We start from the raw sequence: 21,036 nt of genomic DNA on the forward strand, positions 1-21,036 counted from the left end.
AAAGTTGGGTGCCCATGAATCTAACTTAGACTATTGTGGTAAATGTTCCGCCCTTCTCCAGCCGTACAGGCGATTTTAGACGGCAGGGGCCATGGATATCAAATAGAAGGTTCCCACAGTCCCGGTGCCTGGATCTATGAGTTTTAATTGGTCGCTTCTTTTGTAATATCTCCCTTATTGTACATGTGTCACAGGGTTCATGGGATATGTAGTTATCTAGTCCATTATAAGCTCCTGGGTACCATGGTATAATAATTACCCTCTGGAGCTCGTGTAGTGCGGTGTGATGTCTGCATTATGTAACCTCAGTCCATGGTGGTGCTGCTGGACAGCGGAGAATAATGCAGCCATGTGCTTGTATGATCACTAATAATAATACACCGTCACAGCTGCAATCCTGAGTTATCACATTAATTATTGTCTCTATCCAACACCTCGGGGTGTTAACATTCTCGTACAACCGGTTTTTATAGTTGTGATGGAAATTACTACAGATGAAAACTGAATTGTACAATCGCAGCATACATGGCTGCATCTTGACGCTTATGTCGACATGTTACTGCGCAATGGGGATCAGAACCATAGGACCGCCATAACTTCAACTTCAACCCCCGTGACTGTGAATCTTCTTATATTTGTTATCCATGGCCTCCTTCCTCCTAAAATCAAATTGTATAATTATGCTAATGAGCCCTAAGGGGGGTCTAGGGTGTATTACCAGGCGAGCTCCGTGCTGTAGCTTCACAGGCTGTTAGACTGTGCAGCTGCACAGCCTGTGAAACTACAGCACTGAGGGTCTCGGGTTATGCCCCCCCCCCCCCATAGCATAATTTTTAACATTGATTTTAGAAGAAAGAGGCCACGGGTAACAGATATAAGATGATTTCCACAGTCGCTGTGCCTGGATCTATTTGGCAAACTCTGTGCAGCTCTGGGTAATGTGTAGGTGCTATATAAATAAAGAATTATTATTATTAAGTGTCCCTGGTTTATCATGATGGATTTTGATGGTAGATTTCCTTTCATTTAGACTACATTCCTACCACGTTTTATGGACATGTTCGGTGGATATACTATTAAAGCTCCCCACTTATACGCCAAGCGTATCCATGGACCCATGATGAGGGAAGGTGGCAGCCGTTTGCCTCTGTAACCCTGGTCCAATCCTCTACGAAACACATCTAGGTCTTTGGATTCTGCTGTAGAGGGCAAAATGTGCTCGGCGGAGTCCATTATAAGCTACAGGGGACGGATGTAACTACATGACATCCATCGTCGGCCTCCGCTGAGCGTACACTAAGGGAAGTCTCCGGTGATGTCACTGTCCTTATATGGAAACGCCCACAAGATCAGCAGCAGCTACCAAGATCACTCCTCCTGCTTTCGGGGTGTAGGGATCTTTTGAAAGCAGCCAAACGCATAGTAAACTGTTAAAAACGGACCAAAATCACCACGTGTGGCATCACCCTAGGACAGTGATGGCGAACCTTTCAGAGACCGAGTGCCCAAACTACAACCAAAATCCACTTATTTACCATGAAGTGCCAACATGGCATTTCTAGCAGTATCTTATTGTTACCTGTTCTTCCACATCATTCAATTGTATTGGCTCTCCTAAGGCCACCAATAGAGTTGAAAGAAGATGGGCAAATAAGTTCAGACCGTCATTGTAGCTTTTCTCCAGGAAGAATGGTCCAGCAGAAGGACCTCCAAAGACAATGCAGTTCTGTCAAAACCTTCTCACTTTTCCCGCAGTTTCAAACAGCCAATAGCGCTTTAAAATAGCACTGAGAGCAGCATCTCTTAAGTTGCTTGGGACTGCAGGAAGATTTGGTGGATTTTGTCCTGTTTGGGGAAATTGGGGGGGATGGCCTGAGTGCCCACAGAAAGGGCTCTGAGTGCCACCTCTGGCACCCGTGCCATAGGTTTGCCATCACTGCCCTAGGACAGTGATGGCGAACCTTTTGGAGACAGAGTGCCCAAACTACAACCAATACCCATTTACATGTCACAAAGTGCCAACATGACAATTTAAGCAGTAACTTATTGATCCCTGCTGTATCACAGGTTTCAATCGTATTGGTGTCCTGAGTTCACCAATACAATAGAAAGATGGAGAAATTTGGATTGTAGCTTCCCTCCAGGGTCCCCTGAAGAGAAAGAATCAGAGGACCCAGAGCAGGAGCTCCAACGACAACTCATCTATTCACACCTTCTCAGTCCTCCTTTAGTGCTGGCAGCCAAGGATATTGCTCTAAAATGGCGCTGAATATGGCGCATCCTAGGATCTTTCGGACCTCAGGAGGAAGCCCCGAGTCCTGTCTGGCAGACTCTGTGTTGGAGTGAAGGCCTGGGTGCCCAGATAAAGGGCTCTGAGTGCCACCTCTGGCACCAGTGCCATAGGTTCGCCACCACTGCCCTAGGATGTAAGCCTCTGCAGTGTGGACAGGTCACAGCGGGGTGTGTGGAGATCTTTCTCCAGCAGGATAGAGGTGACTCGTCAGAGCTGCCCTGTACACGCTGCACACCCGGCACCGCACTACATAGCGGCCAATGTGGGTTCGGCCTCTTGAATTCCTGCCTGTAGCCTTAATTCTTGTAGCCTGAAGACTCCATCATTCAGACTCTTCCCCCTCCGTATCCATGGAATGTTTTGTGTTTGGAGTTTGTACAATAGTCCTGGCTTTAAGGCCCCACAATTGTAAGAACAAAAACTTCCATCACCAATTTCCAAAAACGGAGGGGCACGAGCTGCGCTGGTCATTACAATACGTCGGATTCCATATTCAAAGTTTCGTTGAACTCTAGATTTGGGGTGCAGTCATGTGGTGCGTTCCTGGACAGTTTTTAAACGCACTAAAATCGCACACGGTTTTATATGTTTACCAGAAGAGCTGATTTAAAAGAGCCAAACACATGGTAAAAATACAAAGACGCCTGAATTTAAAAACTCTCCATGAACTGTCCAGGAACGCAACGTGTGACAGCACCATTAAAGGAAACCTGACACCATGAAAATTCATGCAGGCAGCATGTTATAGAGCAGGAAGAGCTGAGCAGATTGTACATAGTGTCCTATCTGCAGACAGCATGTTATAGAGCAGGAGGAGCTATGCACATTGTACATAGTGTCCTATCTGCAGACAGCATGTTATAGAGCAGGAGGAGCTGAGCAGATTGTACAAAGTGTCTTATCTGCAGGCAGCATGTTATAGAGCAGGAGGAGCTGAGAAGATTGTACATAGTGTCCTATCTGCAGACAGCATGTTATAGAGCAGGAGGAGCTGAGCAGATTGTACATAGTGTCCTATCTGCAGACAGCATGTTATAGAGCAGGAGGAGCTGAGCAGATTGTACATAGTGTCCTATCTGCAGGCAGCATGTTGTAGAGCAGGAGGAGCTGAGCAGATTGTACATAGTGTCCTATCTGCAGGCAGCATGTTGTAGAGCAGGAGGAGCTGAGCAGATTGTACATAGTGTCCTATCTGCAGGCAGCATGTTGTAGAGCAGGAGGAGCTGAGCAGATTGTACATAGTGTCCTATCTGCAGGCAGCATGTTGTAGAGCAGGAGGAGCTGAGCAGATTGTACATAGTGTCCTATCTGCAGGCAGCATGTTGTAGAGCAGGAGGAGCTGAGCAGATTGTACATAGTGTCCTATCTGCAGGCAGCATGTTGTAGAGCAGGAGGAGCTGAGCAGATTGTACATAGTGTCCTATCTGCAGGGAGAGTGTTCTTTTAAAAAAAAAAAAGTTTTAAGAGGTCTTATATAAGTTTTATTTTAACGGGAGACTTCAGACGTGGCTGATATAAGACCTCACGTTTCTTATTTTGCCTTTGATACTTGTCACGGCCTTGTGTCGCCCCATCTTCCGGGTGGTTATTTATTCCCAGAAATGGGGATTCCTAAATATTTCTGAAATTAGCTGCAGACTTCAAGGCTCAGACATTTACAACTTGACCGATTGGTGGTGACCGGCCGCTGACCCCCCGCTCGCAGGTCAGCTGCCCGGCCGCTCTTATTTACCCCTCAATATTCCTAGATTAGATCTGCGCCCTTTATAAATAGCCGGGCGGCGAGGTGATGGGACGACTTTCTAAACTTGAAGAGTTGAGTTGCCCCAAAAACTTTCTGTTGAAGTAGATGTGTATGACTAGACCGCTAGGTCATCCTCCCAAGACAACTTCAAACAAAGTTTTGGGAATGAATTTTATTTGGGGTGTGTGATCCGACACGACTGTAGATCTGGTAAACAAGACAATGAGATCTTCTTCTTTTTATAAGACTCTGGGATCCGCCCTTCTCAGACAGGGAAGACCTCTTATAGTATCTGGCCTTTTATGATTGGTCATTTTCTTAGCGTATATTTGTTATCTGTGGCCTCCTTCCTTCTAAAATCAACTTTTAACGTTATGCCCTTAAGCATGAAGGGCTCTGGGGTTTTATCAGAGCTCCCTGGTGCTTCAGCTTCACAGGCTGTTACACTGTCTCCGGTGGACCATCCCAGCTCTACAACCCCCCCCCCCCCCCCAGTCCTTTCTCCCACCTGCTGTAATCACAGTGGAAGTGGAGAACTGGTCCTGCACTGTGTAACAGCCTGTGAAGCTGCAGCACTGATGGGCACATCTTGCATGCCCCAGAGCCCTTCTGTTTCATTAGCATAATTTTAAGTTGCTTTTTAGAAGGGAGGAGGCCATGGATAACACATATAAGAAGATTCTCAGTTATGGTTTATCATGAGGGATTTTGATGGTAGATTTCTTAGAGGGGTCGTCCACTTTCAGCAAATAATTGATATGGTTCTTGTAAGTAAAAGTGATAAATTTTTCCAATCTACTTTGTATTGATTCCTCATTATTTTCTAGATCTCTGCTTGCTGTCATTCTTTAGAAAGCTTCTACATTTACTTCCAGTGGATAAAACAAATTAGTATCACACGGCTCCCATTACTCTCTCTGATCACAACCGCTCATGCATGGACAGATTTCTATCTACTGGAAGTAAACATAGAAGCTTTTTATAGAATGACAGCAAGCAGAGATGTAGAAAATGGTGAGGAATTTATACTGAAAGTCTATTGGAAAATTGTATAACTTTTCCTTTCAGCAAATAATTGATATGGTTTGTGTAAGTGGGGGAGCATTTGTATCCATCCTCCCCCATAGAAGTCTATGGAAAGGGTAGAGCTTGGTTGCTACTAGGGTTGTGAAAGACATGACACTTGTCCGTGGTTTGTGTTGGTATAGCAGCTAACCTGTATTGAAATGAATGGAGCTTAGTTGTAATAGCATGCACCAGCCATGTTCAGGTGTGAAGCTGTTTTTGCAAGATAACAGCCATTTTGCCATGCACTCTCCCACCCTGCTGGGGAGTCCTATTGGATATACTTTCTATATCTAAAATTTCCGGCTTGATTTAATTAATAAGCAGTAAAATCTGCAAAACCTGAGCCCCCTCCCATCACTTTATGCCCTTGTAATGCAGGAAGTGTTCTGCTGGTGCATTCTTCTTGCTGAGCAGTAGGTGGCAGCAGAGCTCCTTGCTGGTGCAGTGAGGGTTAGTGTCAGTCTTGGCTATTTATAGCCAGAGCCTCCTCTCCTGTCCAGTGGGATCCTCTCTAATCCTCTATTCAGAGCCAGTTCACACAGCACTTTGTTACAATTGCCCTGGATTTTTTTTTCTTTGTTTTTGCAGCGTCCAAGTGTTTTGTTTTTTTTTTCCCCCCGTTTCCTTCTGCCATCCTCCTCGATGTTTTCCATGTTGAGATTAGCCCCTTCCCTATTTAATAATGCATCAAACAAGGCAGTGATCCGTCAGTATCTTGTGATGCCCCTGACTGTAATGTATACACACTCCTCCAGCTCAGAGAATCTAGAGCAGGAAACGTCTTGTAAACAGGCGGAAATCTCCATGGGAACGCTTCACAGCCAGCGGTAATCTATAATTAGAAGGAAAATAAAACGGGAATGGCGACCGTGGCCTGCGGCGTGGACGGGGAGAAAGCAACCATCTGCCACTATGGGGTTAATCATAGGAACCCCCATACATGACAGTGTGCTGAATTCTGCATTATTCCTGATGGAGCTTTGGAAGTGATGGTTTCAGATATGCTGGGATTTGTAGTTCACTGGCCGTAGACTACGAACTATACATCGGACCGTAGTCCTGCGATCCGGAATAACATAGTGAGCGTCTGCTAGCCGGGTGTGTCGATGGGTCATTGCAGCCTCTTGTTCTTGGTAGGGTCTGTGCTGGGTACTGCAGCATTCAAGCAAATATAATACGCTAAGGCCGTGTTCACACGCTGCGTAAAAATTGCATTGAGGCTGCTTTGACACGTGGCAGTTACGCATGCGTTTTCAGCTAATTGCAGATGGGTTTAGACCTAATTACGTGTGATCTGGAGAAGCCCCTCCCCTCTGCGCTTTGTAAAAGCAGCATGTGAACAAGGCCTAAAAGTACCGGGTGCCGGAGTAATATATTCAAGTTCTGCGGCTGGTTGGTTATTGGGATGCTAGGAGTTGGCCCCCCACCAATCTGATGTTGCAGTCGTGTAGTCCCGGACAGGTAGCTCTTATGAATTAAAGGGGATCTCTAGAAAATCTAACATCAGAATCCATCATGATAAACCAGGGACATTACTCATAGATCCAGGCCCCAGGACTGTGGTAATCTTCTTATATTTGCTATCCATGCCCTCCTTCCTGCTAAAATCAACTTTTAAAATTACTTTAATGAGCCAGAAGGGCTCTGGGCGGCATTGCCAGAAACTGTCTGTGCTGTAGCTTCATAGGCTGTTACACTGTGCAGGAGCTTTCCCCCCTCCCTGTGCCTGATGTAAGATTATACAGTGGTGGGGCTGGGAGGGGAAGTGCTTAGAGAGCAGGAGGAGGAAGAACACCGTGTAACAGTCTGTGAAGTTACAACATGGGAGGGCTGTAGTAACGCCTGCCACAGCACTACTAGCTCATTAGCATAAGTTTAAAAGTTGATTTTCGAAGGAAAGAGGCCATGGATAACACATATAAGGAGATTACCACAGACCCGGTGCCTGGATCTATGAGTAATGTCCCTGGTTTATCATGAGGAATTTTGATGGTAGATTTCCTGGAGATTTTCCCTAGACTGCCCCCTGGTGTACGGGAGCTTTTCTTTTACCTGTCTAATCTCATGGGTGAGCCAGGAGTGACGTCGGCTTCCTAAGTACAGGTTAATAAGCCCCGTGGGTGTTGGGATGGAGAAGAGGGGGTGGTGGCTGTTTTCTCTTTACTGCGGGGATAGGAAGTAATTTTTTTTTTGTCATTTTTGAGCAGTTTTTGTGCGTTTTTAGTTGCAGCAGTAGTAAAGAGCAGCTATTAGGCAGCGAGGCTCATGGTAAATAAGGACGACAGGCGAGTACAGTCTGGAGGAACCTGTAACCCTGGTGGTTTTGTGCGTACAGACAAACAGGAAGTAAGACTTGCACTGCAACTAATTTTTTTTTTTTAAGGGTTTTTTTTTTTTTTTGGTGTTGCAGCCATTTTTTACTATCAGTGTGTCAGTAGGGCCAGTCCTGTCCATGCATGGCAGCTCCCAGCGAGAGCCTCCAGTCTGCGGGGACCACCTCTGCCCTCCAGAAACTGGAAGGTTTCGCAAACAGATTATTCCACCGAAATGGGAAGAGCAGCAGCGGCGGCGGCATCATGCAGGAGCAGAAGGCAGAGGGCGAGGGCCAGCCGGTGTCTGACAGCACCTTACTATGGGACCTCACAAGTAAGTGCCGGGGTGACCTTGTGTTATAGGGGCAATGGCCCGGGGTGCCGGGTTCACGGACATCTCCTATGGAGATTGTACGTTATCTATACATGGGACAATATTTTGGGCAGGTTTTACCATAAAACCAGCAATATCGTTTATATACATGTAGTGTATCAAGTCAGATCAATTCCGTTGTTGATGAAAATTCCAATCTTCACTATTGCTCAATTTTTGCTTCCAAACGTTGGTTTGGAAGCCCTACGTTAGCCCTGCCCCCGGAGCGCGCTCGCTGCGTTAGCCCTGCCCCGGCGCGGCCAATCTTTGTTTTGTGGCAGATTTTGCAGTGGATTCTCACTTTGCAGAGAGGTGACTTGCAGACGTTTCCATGTTCGCGCTTGGTTGTAAGCATAACTTTAAGCAGAGGGTTAAAGAAATCCGATCTCTTGTCCCTTAGGACTTTTGGGAACCTGCTGGTCTCCTTGCAATGTGTGAATGGAAGCGCAAACGCGTCAAACAGGCCGGACGAGGTCTTCCAAACATGACGTGAACTTCTAAAAATTCTGAGGTTTCTCCTCAAGTCGATGCTGTAACGAGAGGCTGGAACACGTCTCCTCCGTTACTATGGGGATGAGGGGCTTCTCCACCCGGGCCGCAGTTTTCCTCCTTAATCCTGCTTGCGTCAGCCTTTCCGCGCATCTTTTGATGGTCACCGTGTCCCACATCTTTTCTCCCCTGTGTTGTGTAGGCAAGTCTAAGAAAACACGTCTTTGTCCTCGGCATTACCGCGCTCCGCTCTGCGTCAGCCGGCGCTGGAGTGTCGGGATTTTGACATTAATTGCTGCAATTAAGAGGTAGAAAGAGTCACAATAGCCTGAAATGCGTCTCATTGTTGTGTATCCAGACCCCCGGTTCTTTTACATTGACAGGGGATTTCGGGGAGTTGCGTAGATGTGATTACAAAGGTAGGAGGGGGGCGAATGTATCATGTTCTGATCTCTTGAGAACTTCCTGTCAGTCTCGGGGCTACTCCATATAGTTGGAATATTGATGAATATTAGATCACAACCCCCCCCCCCCCCCCCCCCCAAGGGATTTGGACCTGTGCCGAGTCCGCGCCGCTCCGCGAGAAACACGTTCATGTCCATGGGTCCATTGAAATTTTAAGAACTGATAAAATGCCACGAGAGGCAGGGCTGGAGCCTTGATGTAGTAGCTCTGATAAACTCGAGGATTGAATGAGTGATTATCAGCTACGGTTATAGCGACTTCATAGTTTACCATGTACAGCATTGTGCATCGTATGGTGGTCGTTCTTGGTATTGCATTTGAAACACATTGGGGCAGATTTATCAAGCTGTCAGAATATTCCTAGTTGCCCATGGCAGCCAATTGCAGCTCGGCTTTCATTTTACCAGTGCTCATGAATATTTTAAAGGGGAGCTGTGATTGGTTGCGGAGGGCAACTGACAATATTCTGACTTTCAGACCGCTTGATGAATCTGCCCCATTATGTTTAATACCCCATTCTGTTTAATGAGTGAAAATGAGGCCAAAGGACGTTGTATTTGATGTCTTGGGTTGCGTGGAACTCTGAAGTCTTGGCATTGAGACGATTAGAGATCCAAATAGGCATTTTTGATATTGTTTTTAATTACTATTCTTGCTGAATGTGTTGGTTGAAGTTATAAATGTGAATAAGACGCAAAGAATCAAGACTGAAGTCAGTGGTGAATACTTAATCATATATCTATGGATATAGATATAGATATGAGATATAGATATGAGATATATAAATATCTTTGGATAGATATCGATATGAGATATAGATATATGTATATATGTGTGTGTGTGTGTTACTAGAGCCCCTCCATGCAGTAGCTTCACAGGTTGTTACACTGCGCAGGAGCACTTTCCCCTGTATGAGATTTGCATCAGGCAGAGGGAGGGGGAAGTGCTGAGGAGTTACTGTAACAGCCTGTGAAGCTATACCATGGAGGGGCTCTGGTGATGCCCTCAGGAGCCCTGCAGGCTCATTGGCATAATTTGGAATACTTTTCAATATGTCAATATTTTTTTTTTATTTTTATTAAATACAGACTTGTGTATGTAGACTAGCTTTGGTCATGCCCCTTTTTCTGGAGACTCTTCGTTATACGACTGTTTAGTGAGATTTTACTTTTTTATTATAATAATATTTCCGGCATATCCGGTGGGGGCTTTTCTTCTTTAGTGTAGTGCTGTGCACCTCCTGTCACCAGGTGACCCTCCATGTCCCTAATATTAGGACCGTGTATTACTCCCACCGCATTTATCATGACATGAAGCTGGAGTCGTGACTACCGGATCCTATCGGAAGACTGTAGGATAGAATCGGGGAGGATACAAAATAAAACTGATCATTCTGAGCTTCTGTTGCCATGGAAACAAACGGGGCTGATTTTTAACAGCGCTGGTTTTAACTCTTTCCTCTTTCCCGTCTCCAGCAGATCGTCTCCGCTCCCGTAGAGATGACTTTATAGCGTACGGCAGCAGCGCTGTGGGTTTTTTACCTTTTTGCTTTTCATTTGCTTTCTTTGCGACTTGGGAAGTGATGAGCACTCGCACATTGTTTGCCGGGTGATCTGAGCTGCACGGGGTTAAATATGGGAGTGTATGGGAGTGCGCTGTGTCTCTGCAGGGTGGCGTGTACCAGGAATAAGCCGAGTGCACCTCAACAATCCAAGTGTTCCTACCAGAGAGTCCTATAGGCTCAGCTCGGAGATTATTGTGCTTTTTTATTTTTTATTTTTTTATTACTTTTGTTTTATCATTTGGATTCTTCCCTCGGAGTTGTGTTATTTTGTTTGGGTCTGATGAGCATTATGATGCCGGGGGCAAACGTGTCAGCATGAACGGTGAGTACCGTGTTATATACCGCCTGGTGCATTACTATTATTGTGCGTGGCGCTGCTGAATCAGGGGCGGTCACTTTTTTTAAAAAAAAATTTTTTTTGCAAACTTTATAACAATATTATACGGTTTAGTATATGAATATTTACAAAAAAGTTGTCATATTTTAGATATTTTATTTTACAAAAATTTTTCTCTATTTTTGGGTAAAATTCTCACTCATTTTTGTGAAGCTGGTTTTCCACCATGTTGGTGAGTATTCAGGATACACCTAGGAAGGTTGTGTTAAAGGGAATGCTGATTAGGTCTCTGTTCACATATGTGTTGAATGGTCAAAATGATGGGCCCCACATATGCTGTAATGGTGTACATTAGGTTCCCATAGACTTACCCGTGTTGGCTTTCTTGCCGCCTATCGTCTTGCCTGTGTTGGCTTTCTCGCAGACCACTGTCTTGTATAATAATAATTTATTTATATAGCGCACACAGATTCCGCGGCGCTGCACAGAGTTTGCCAAATCAGTCCCTACCCCCATGGGGCTCACTATCTAATCAACCTACCAGAATGTTTGAGTGTGGGAGGAAACCGGAGGAAACCCACACAAACACTGAGAGAACATACAAACTCTTTGCAGATGTAGAACCCAGGTCCCCAGCGCTGCAAGGCTGTAATGCTAACCACTAAGCCACCGTGCTGCCCACCTATAATGGCTTTTTCGTCTTACATTTGTTGGCTTCCTGGGAGCCCATCAAGTTTCTTTCATGTTCAATGATTTCGGGGGAGGGGGGGGGGATATTTGATTAAATCTGCTATAGAACAACCAATGCAGATGTATACAGAGCCCAAGTTTTTATTTTATGGTGCGATCACAGACCATTGTCAATGGCTGTCCTACCAACATGAGACTGCATCTCCCAAAGTGACACTGCCGGGGCTTCAACCCATGGGCTATCAGTACATAGATATATGTACAGGCAGCCCCCTACTTAAGTACTCCCGACTTAGAGATGACCCCTAGTTAAAGACAGAGCTCTCTGCCTCCTGTGACCTCTGGTGAAGGCTCTGGATATAACTATAGTCCCAGGCTGCAATGATCAGCTGTAAGGTGTCTGTAATGAAGCTTTATTGATAATCCTTGGTCCCATTACAGCAAAAAATTTTGAAACTCCAATCGTCACTGGGGCAAAAAAAATTTTTTGTCTAGGACTACAATTATAAAATATACAGTTTCGTGTTACATACAAATTCAACTTAAGAACAAGCCTATGGACTGCCTGTATGTATCTATGTGTGTGTATATATGTATATATATATTAATAATATTCCAAACCATCCTTTACGTTGATTGGTGAACTACAACTCCCATCATGCCCTGCTATCTCTAGTAATATTTTTTGTTAATCCCGATTCCTGTGGTGATTGGCCCCCCTGCCCCGGGCTCATGTTATGTAAAGGAAAGCCTCCCAGCAGATTAAAGTTGAGGAGATGGCTTATGGGGTGATTAGAGCGGCCACGACACGGGCTTTTAGTGTAATGAGTTGTTTTAGCAATGTCCATCTCTCATTATAGAAATCCCACAATCATATCCACCCGCCTGTTATATGAAGCCACCGATAACTCATTGGTTTTAATTAAAATGTCTATATTTCAGGTATTTTTGAGGTAAAAATGTATGTATAGATATAGGTGGGCGAGTCCTGTATGAGATAATGTGCGTATATAAATAAAACGCACACATTATATATAGCAAAATGTATGAAAACTGACTAAAGAAATGCTGTTTCTGTCAGCACAGCAGCCAACCAATCACTGTGCAGCTTGTATTTTACCAGAGCAGCCTGAGAAGTGAAAACGAAGATGTTATTGGTTACAGTGGTCAGCAAAGAAAGCTTGATAAGGCCTCTGTCTATAAGGAATTATAGTTGTAGGATTTGTATAATTGTACCCTACACATAGTGTGTAGTGTGGGGGCGGTCATAGTGTTGCTAAGAATTCGTTATCACTGAGAATTATCCTATCTAGGAGCAGGTTGTGTTTTATTACAATATAAGGCTACATTCACACAGCTGTATGGGGGGACGTATATTCGCCGTGTATACATCCCCCATAGACTGCAATGGTCACAAGTACCTGGGAGAAAGATGGGACATGTCCTATATTTCCCCGTATTACGGCTTCGTGCGCCATACATCGCTATGGAGAGGGGCAGGGGTGAGCAGCCCTTCCTCCTCTCCCGAGCGCTGACGCGTGCCCACCGTGCTACGGTACGGCGGACACAGTCATGTGAATGTAGCCTAAATTTGTACTCTACACTCTAATGTGCCTTAAAGGGGTTGTCCACTTTTAGTAAATAATTGATATTGTTTAAAGAAAGGTTCTACAGTTTTCCAATATGCTTTCTATTTTGGTTCCGCAAAGTTTTCTAGATCTCTGCTTGCTGTAATTCTATAGGAAGCTTCATTGTTTACTGCAGATAAAAACTGGTACCTAGTCATGTGATGTCACACAGGGGACCGGCTCGTTAAATATTATACAGTTCCGAATACGGTAACGAGCCATGCCCTGTGTGACATCACCTCACCCGGGGTATAATGAGCCGTGCACCTGTGTGATATCACATAACCAGGGAAATAACGAACCGTGCACCTGTGTGTCATCACATGACCATAGGTATAACGAACCGTGCACCTGTGTGTCATCACATGACCAGGGGTATAACGAGCCGCGCACCTGTGTGACATCACATGACCAGGGGTATAACGAGCCGCGCACCTGTGTGACATCGCATGACCAGGGGCATTACGAGCCGTGCTCCTGTGTGAAATCACATGACCAAGGATATAACAAGCCGTGCACCTGTGTGACATCACATGACCAGGGATTTTATTTTTTTTTTTGCCACAGGAAGTAAACAATAAAGCAACATGGGGAGAGAAAAAGAACTGGACCGCACATCCACACATCACACAATGATCTACTGCCGCTAGGCTACATTATATAACGAACTCGAGGTTCTTAGTTACATTTTGATCAAATTGTATAAGCCACTAACCACTTCACGGTGACCTCTTTATGGTGGGTCCAGTATGGGTGCTGGGGGGCAACCGGGTCTTGGTCCCTGCCGGCGCTGTGCTGCAGCATTGGTGGGCGCCATGTGATGCCGCACATAATAGCGTAGTTCTTTTTTTTTTCTCTCCCAATGTTGGTAGACAATAAAGCTTCATGTTATTTGACAACAAGCAGAGATCTAGAAAACTGAGGAATTGATACAGAAAGTAAATTGGAAACTCTTATAACTTTTCAGAACACAAACCATATCAGTTATTTGCTAAAAGTGGACGACCCCTTTAATTTATGCATGAGTTAGAGGCTTGATAGAGAAGACCTATATGTGCTTACAACACTTGTCCATTCACTTCATCATGTTAACCTCTTACTAGTGACCGCGGGTTGTTTACCATGAAAAGATATAATATCGTATATATTCAACATAAAGCAAACCACAAAAAAAAATGATAAACTTTATATAAACATCTTGCAATTAAGAAATGTTTGCAGCTTGACATAAATAGGTCTGGTTCTCAAGGGGTTAAGCAGAAGTTGTTTCGAACGACAATGTTATATGCCATGCGAAGAAAAATATGATATTCTTATAGGGAACCTCTCACGTAATACATGATGCCTGGTCTCCTGGCAGCAGCATCTTCTAGAGCAGCAGGAGCTGAGCAGATTGTACAATTGTACATGGTGTCTGTAGGCATATATCACAAGTGTCCTATCTGCAGGCAGCATGTTATAGAGCAAGAGGAGCTGAGAAGATTGCACAGTGTCTTGTCTGCAGGAAGCATGTTATAGAGCATTAGGAGCTGTGCATATTGTACAATTTTACATTGTGTCTGTCGGCATATATCACAATAATGTCCTATCTGCAGGCAGCATGTTATAGAGCAGGATTAGTTGAACAGATTGTACATGGTGTCCTATCTGCAGGCAGCATGTTATAGAGCTGGAGGAGTTGAGCAGATTGTACATAGTATCCAATCTGCAGGCAGCATGTTATAGAGCAGGAGGAGCTGAGCAGGTTGTACGTAGTGTCCTATCTGCAGGCAGCATGTTATAGAGCAGGAGGAGCTGAGCAGATTGTACGTAGTGTCCTATCTGCAGGCAGCATGTTATAGGGAAGGATGAGTTGAGCAGATTGTACTTGGTATCCTATCTGCAGGCAGCATGTTATAGAGCAGGAGGAGCTGAGCAGATTGTACATAGTGATGTAAGGGGCAGGTTCTTATGATTTTCACTATTTAAAAGGGATTTCCATATCAACCCTAAGATGTTGATTGATTATGGGTGGTCCCATGGGTGTACCCTGACATGGTTGGAGCTGTAGTTCTAGGTTGGATGCATAGACGTGGGTTATGAGGACATAAATACTTTTGCAAACCATTCGTCCTCTGATTTATTCTCTCTCCCATCAGATTTCATATTTTGTAACTTTCATTTCCTTTTTTTTCTTTCCTCTTTTTCTGCAGTGAAAGAGTTTCTAGCCAAAGCCAAAGAAGACTTTTTACGAAAATGGGAAAGTCCGCCCCAGGTAAAGATATGACCAACTATCCAGACATTGCATATCCAGACATATCCACTAGAATAGATATTTATACAGATCTTGTAATAGTAACTTTTTGGGTCTCTAAATATACACCACTTAGTTCATTTGGCAGTCACTACGTAATTTCGGACTGGTTGTAATCTCAGATTTGTAGACTGCATGGCGGACGCACTGCTGCTGTGCCATGATAAACAGCGCCACTCTTGGCCGCTGGCTGTGTCTGGTATTGCAGCTCAATGACGCCCAGAAATAAAAGGAGACCTGTTTCTTTATCTTTAGAATTCTAAACTTGTAGTATTTTTAGGCTGTATTTTTGGGCTGTTTTGATCAACTTGCCAATCTTTTTTGGGGGACGTGCGGAGACAGGGTCATATCATATTAGACGAGTGTATAAATACAGATTAATGCAGCCAAGCAAAACCCCTTACAGACTTGATTGAGGGAATTTACTAGCTCCACTAAGTATTGTAAATCACAGTTCATTTTACTACAACAAGCAGCTAACATATTCTAACATACATTTATTCTTTCTGTTGGATATGCTATGTCTGAGAAATACCTATTTAAATCCCTTTTCTAATGAGGCAATTGGTGCACCAGACTGTGTCCTCTACGCCTGGAGCGCTGCTAGTCCTGCCTGGACCACTACCCTCTCCATCACATAAGCAGGAGATTAGTCTTGTGAGAAGCCAAGTGGAAACACCCTAAGAAGAGGGAAGTGAATTGGGAATTAGAACTGTAAATAACAGCACTTCGGGCACAGAGGATACAGCCTGGTGCACCAACTGCCTTATTGGACTCGAAATATCTCAGAAAATTCTTAATGCACATAAAGAGTAAAGGTTTGGTGGAAATCGCAGTCCATTTCTCTACAGCATGCTGCCAGAAAATTGCTCCTGCTAGAGGGGAGAGTCTCCCTTTAAGGGGCATCTCCCTCCACTTTAACAGGTGGTCACACCCCTGACAGTTATCCCTTCCATTGTCTTGCAATGGGATGAGGATCAGGTAGGTTGCAATATTACTGGCCAAATGTCTTGGACCCACTGCACACTTACCATCTACAAAGCTGTAAGTATAGCAAGGGGGGAAGCTACAACATCCTATATGTACGTGACATAACCGATCCTCATCTCCCTCCACACCCACCTACATCGGCCATCAAGGGTAAGTCTTGAGTCCCCATGTACAAGTCAAGTGGCCTGTAGTTACCGCTTGCCTCTCCATAGGTCATAATAGAAAGGGAATTTTTTTTTAAAGGGGCATTAAACCACCCCAAACTCTGTTACAATGTAGACACCCCACACCTGTACATACAGTCGCTGTATTGAAAGGTATTTTGTGTCATTCCTATGTCACTGATGTACAAAATTTTGAGGGACCTTCTCTTGTAATGTATCCGCGCACAAAGGTTCTGCTTTTTACACATTTGTAATCTCTTTGTACACCCAGTCATACGCAGAATCTGTGCCAAAAACTGCATAAACCTGTTAGTCAGCCTGGCTTCTGTTGTACTTGCACATGGTCCAATGCAAACAGTTCCCCTGTGCCAAGCAAGCAATTGGGTCTTGAAATAGTTAAATAATAAGCCTGTCTCTCTCTCTCTCCAGAACACCGCAAGCCTAGATGACTTCGAGAGGATGAAAACTTTGGGCACAGGCTCGTTTGGAAGAGTAATGTTGGTGAAGCATAAAGGAGCCGATCAGTATTACGCCATGAAGATCCTGGATAAACAGAAGGTGCCATGCATTTCTCCAGAGCCTGCCTTAAAGGGGTTGGCCACTTAATAAAATAATTTTTCTTAAACACCCCTTTAACAGTTCCCACTTTGCTTCTTATGGATGGGCAGACACGGGTTCCTACATGGCCTGTGGAAACTTTCTAGTAAAATATGACCATGTTTTCGCAAACTAGGGGTGTTTTACAAAGGTTTTTTATAAAGTGGTCAACCCCTTGTTTTTATATTGTATTGTAAAAATATATATTTTTCCATTTTTGCGGGAGATTTGTATAATTATGTCAAAAATCTTAAAATGTGTCTTCCTTCAGACACCACTAGAGGGTAGTGTAGGAGTACACTGCATACACTTTAGACATAGGCTGTATACATTTAGCTCCCCCTAGAGGCAACTGCATGAAAACAGGATTTTTCAGTTCTTTATATAGATACGTCGCGTTGTTGTTCCAGCAGGATGGCGTTAGTTGTTTGTAACCGCTTGAGAGACGCAGGTTCCCGATCTCTTGGACTAGGAGATCAGCGCTGTATTTTTGGTGTTCTGCCATACAGTGTGAGCCTGTGGTTTGGTGCAGAGCCTTGTGTTCCTCTAGAGCTTGTACCTGCCGCCCCCGCATGTGGTGGAAGCCGCCACTTCCTCTATAGATCATACAATCACAAGGCTGACAAGTGACAACACCAGAGAGCTCAGTGTTTCCATTCCAAAGCACAAAATGTCTTGTTCACAGACGTCACTTCTAGAATCAAGTCTTGTGCTCGAAGGTCATTAAGAAAAACTGAAACTGTCTGTAGCGAGACGTTCCAGAATCTAAGGGTGCGTTCAGACGTTGCAGTTAAAACTGCATCGCAATTAGTTTTGGGTTGGTTTTAGGTGGTATTACTTATATTAACAAGTGAAAGACATCAAATCAACAGGTGAATGACATTTGTGGAACAGGTTTCTCCTTCAAAATCAAATTCACCCGTTCAGTTCATCTCTTTCACCTGTGAAATTGACAAAACTGCACCTAAAACCACCTCAAAACTGATTGCGATGCAGTTTTAACTGCAACGTGTGAACGCACCCTCAAATGTGTCGCTGCCCTCCTCATGATAGGAGGAGTAAAAGAGCTTTTTAGTCTTGTGATCCATAAATAATAAGCCTCTGGGGTCTGTGTCTTTATAATTTGATAGGTGCCACATTCTGGCTCATCGCAACCTCACTGGTATCTGGACTGTTAGGTAAAGTAAGAACTTAAGGGATTGTCCATTTTCATCAAATTCAAGTAAATAATTGATATTGTTTGTGCAGTGAAAAGTTCTAAAATTTTCCAGTATTTTTTCTGTATCAATTCCTCAGAGTTTTGTAGATCTCTGCTTGCTGTCATTCAACAGGAAGCTGTGTTGTTTACTTCCTTTGAATAAGTGCTGGTCCCTGGTCATGTGATGTCACACAGGCGCACAGCTCCTTAGTATCACAGAGAGTAGTTAGATCTGGCTGAAAGCTGTGCACCTGTGTGACATCACATGACCATCGATATAAGGAGCCGTGCAACTGTGTGACATCACATGACTAGGGATATGTCGAGCCATGCATCTGTGTGACATCGCATGACCAGGGCTTTAACAAGCCGTGCACTTGTGACATCGCTTGAATAGGGATATAATGAGCCGTGCATTTGTGACATCGCTTGAATAGGGATATAACGAGCCGTGCACCTGTGTGACATCACATGACTAGGGACCAGTATTTATCCACAGGAAGTAAACAATGAAGCTTATTATAAAATTACAGCAAGCAGAGATCTAGACAACCATGAGGAATTGATACAGATCGTATCTTTGAAAATTTTTAGAACCTTTCTTTGCACAAGCAATATAAGTTATTTGCTGGAAACTCTTTTGTCTGCACCATGTGCATTTGGGTACAGTACATTTTGGGTGCCCAAATCGACAGGAACACAGCAATTATGCACAGAGCGTCCATGAGTCAGTCATATACTTTACTATCCCCCAGTTACCTTCCATCTGATTCTCACACAGAATATTTCATGCTACAGGTTGTAAAACTGAAGCAGATAGAACACACACTCAACGAGAAGAGGATATTACAAGCCGTCAACTTCCCTTTCCTGGTCAGGTTGGAGTATTCATTCAAGGTAAAGATCGGGATTACTGAAGGCGATTGTTTTCATGTTTGTATACATTGTCCTCTACTATGGCCGAAATGTTTGAGCCAAGTGAAAATAATATGAAGTGCAATGTTTTTAGCCTGGAAAACTACTTTAAGTAGAATCTTCTACTTACTCCCACATATGCAAAGCACCCAGCCATAATGTAAGATTCACAGATTCTGGAGCACTTAGAGGTTTAGTTCTATCCCTCATGGTTGCTGAGATATCAGTGTTGGTGTCTGAACATTAAAATCCTCTCCACTGTCAGAGTGAAGGGCCTGGAGCAGTGGAGGTTGGGGGGGGGGGGGGTATGTTAAGATAATCTTCTCGGTGTGAGCATGAATAAATACCGTAGATATCACAATGTGTACCCCACAATAGCTTGTCTGATTGGACAGTATGCAAAATTATCAAAATATACATTCCTTCTCTGCTCCAGCTCCTCCTCCTTTCTGACAGTGGATAAGATTATAATGGTCAAATACTGGGACTGATAACCAAGCAGCTGTGGGGGCTAGAAAGAAAATTTAAAGTGCCTTGGACTCTGTGCAGCAGCCCCTATAGCACAGTGTGACCTTCACATGTGTGAGGCAGTGAAAGGTCCTTTTTAAGGACTTTTCACGGGGTATTAACACCAATATTTATTTCCCTGTTCATTTAATCCTTGAGGATTCAGATGCCCTAATCGTGTGATTGGCACACAGATATAAGGTACCTAAATTAAATTTAGGAAAGGATGTAACACGGGGTAACACATTGCGGGCCTGTCCTGCACATTATAATATGTCATTTATGTTCTTACAGGATAACTCAAACTTATATATGGTAATGGAATATGTGCCTGGGGGTGAAATGTTCTCCCACCTAAGAAGAATCGGCAGGTTCAGGTCAGTTTATTGTTGGGATACGTCCGTGTCTGTGTTTTGTGGGATCCTGTCGGTATCTGAGGTGCCTTATTTCTTTACAGCGAGCCCCACGCACGGTTCTATGCAGCTCAGATAGTTTTAACATTCGAGTACCTCCATTCTCTAGACCTCATCTACAGAGATCTCAAACCAGAAAATCTTTTAATCGACCAACAAGGATATATTCAGGTGAGCGGCGTCATTTCCATTGCAGGTTTAAAGGAACGCTCCAGTCACAGATGATTTATTGAATAATACCTGGTGCGGGGCGTGAAGGGAGGAGCAGGACTCATTGTCTTTTTGTTTTTCTAAAACCTGCTCCTCCCCTCAGGCCCTGCACAAGGTATAATTCACTGAATCAGCTGTGACTGGACAGTCACGTCATTTGCACGTATATTTTTTCCCAGGTAGCATTGCCTTGTATCTGCTGGGTCTCCCTCTCATGGATAATCAATACACACTTACTAATCTAGTGTGTCTGTGTAGCACATATAGTACAGACTATAAAATAAGGAGGGCATAACTGGATACGTAATATAAAAGAAGCCATTGTCATCCCACTGACGGACCCCCTTGGGTTTGCTGAGATGGAAAAACCTGCATCGGATGTGAACATGGCCCCGGAAAGCTACTAACACACCAGAGATGGGGGCGAGAATCACAGCATCACCAGACTACACTAAGATTATTTGTTGTCTGTTACCGTGGCAGCGCTCAATGTGTTTTATTTGTTGATACAGGTCACAGACTTTGGTTTTGCCAAGCGAGTAAAGGGAAGGACTTGGACATTATGCGGAACCCCAGAATACCTGGCGCCAGAAATTATTTTGAGCAAGGCAAGCTTACTATAATCTTTTTTTTTTTTTTTTGTTTGTTTGTATGCTACTTCATTTTCTGCTGTCAAGACTTGGTGTATGTTCACACATAAATCATCTTCAGGATCTTTCCACAAGGCTCTGAAGTAGATTTTTTTAACTGTCATTCATTTAATTTATCATTCAGTGCAGATTCCGT

At 44.0% G+C, this 21,036-nt stretch overlaps 1 protein-coding gene across 3 annotated transcripts in view; it reads left to right on the forward strand.

Moving 5' to 3' along the window:
- PRKACB (protein kinase cAMP-activated catalytic subunit beta) overlaps nucleotides 1–21,036 on the forward strand; it is a 48,806-nt gene that overhangs the window by 18,742 nt on the left and 9,028 nt on the right. The window contains exons 1-7 of one of the 3 annotated variants that reach the window (XM_072128579.1): nucleotides 7,547–7,751; nucleotides 15,156–15,217; nucleotides 16,840–16,968; nucleotides 19,004–19,102; nucleotides 19,922–20,004; nucleotides 20,085–20,211; nucleotides 20,763–20,858. In XM_072128579.1, coding sequence (XP_071984680.1) covers nucleotides 7,562–7,751; nucleotides 15,156–15,217; nucleotides 16,840–16,968; nucleotides 19,004–19,102; nucleotides 19,922–20,004; nucleotides 20,085–20,211; nucleotides 20,763–20,858 — 786 coding nt within the window. In that variant the 5' untranslated portion in view covers nucleotides 7,547–7,561. Of the gene's footprint in view, nucleotides 1–7,546; nucleotides 7,752–10,229; nucleotides 10,631–15,155; nucleotides 15,218–16,839; nucleotides 16,969–19,003; nucleotides 19,103–19,921; nucleotides 20,005–20,084; nucleotides 20,212–20,762; nucleotides 20,859–21,036 lie in introns of those variants that run through there. The other 2 variants (XM_072128581.1, XM_072128580.1) reach the window with 2 other exon arrangements.

The sequence above is a fragment of the Engystomops pustulosus genome, chromosome 10 (assembly GCF_040894005.1).
Source record: "Engystomops pustulosus chromosome 10, aEngPut4.maternal, whole genome shotgun sequence".
Lineage (NCBI taxonomy): Eukaryota > Metazoa > Chordata > Amphibia > Anura > Leptodactylidae > Engystomops > Engystomops pustulosus.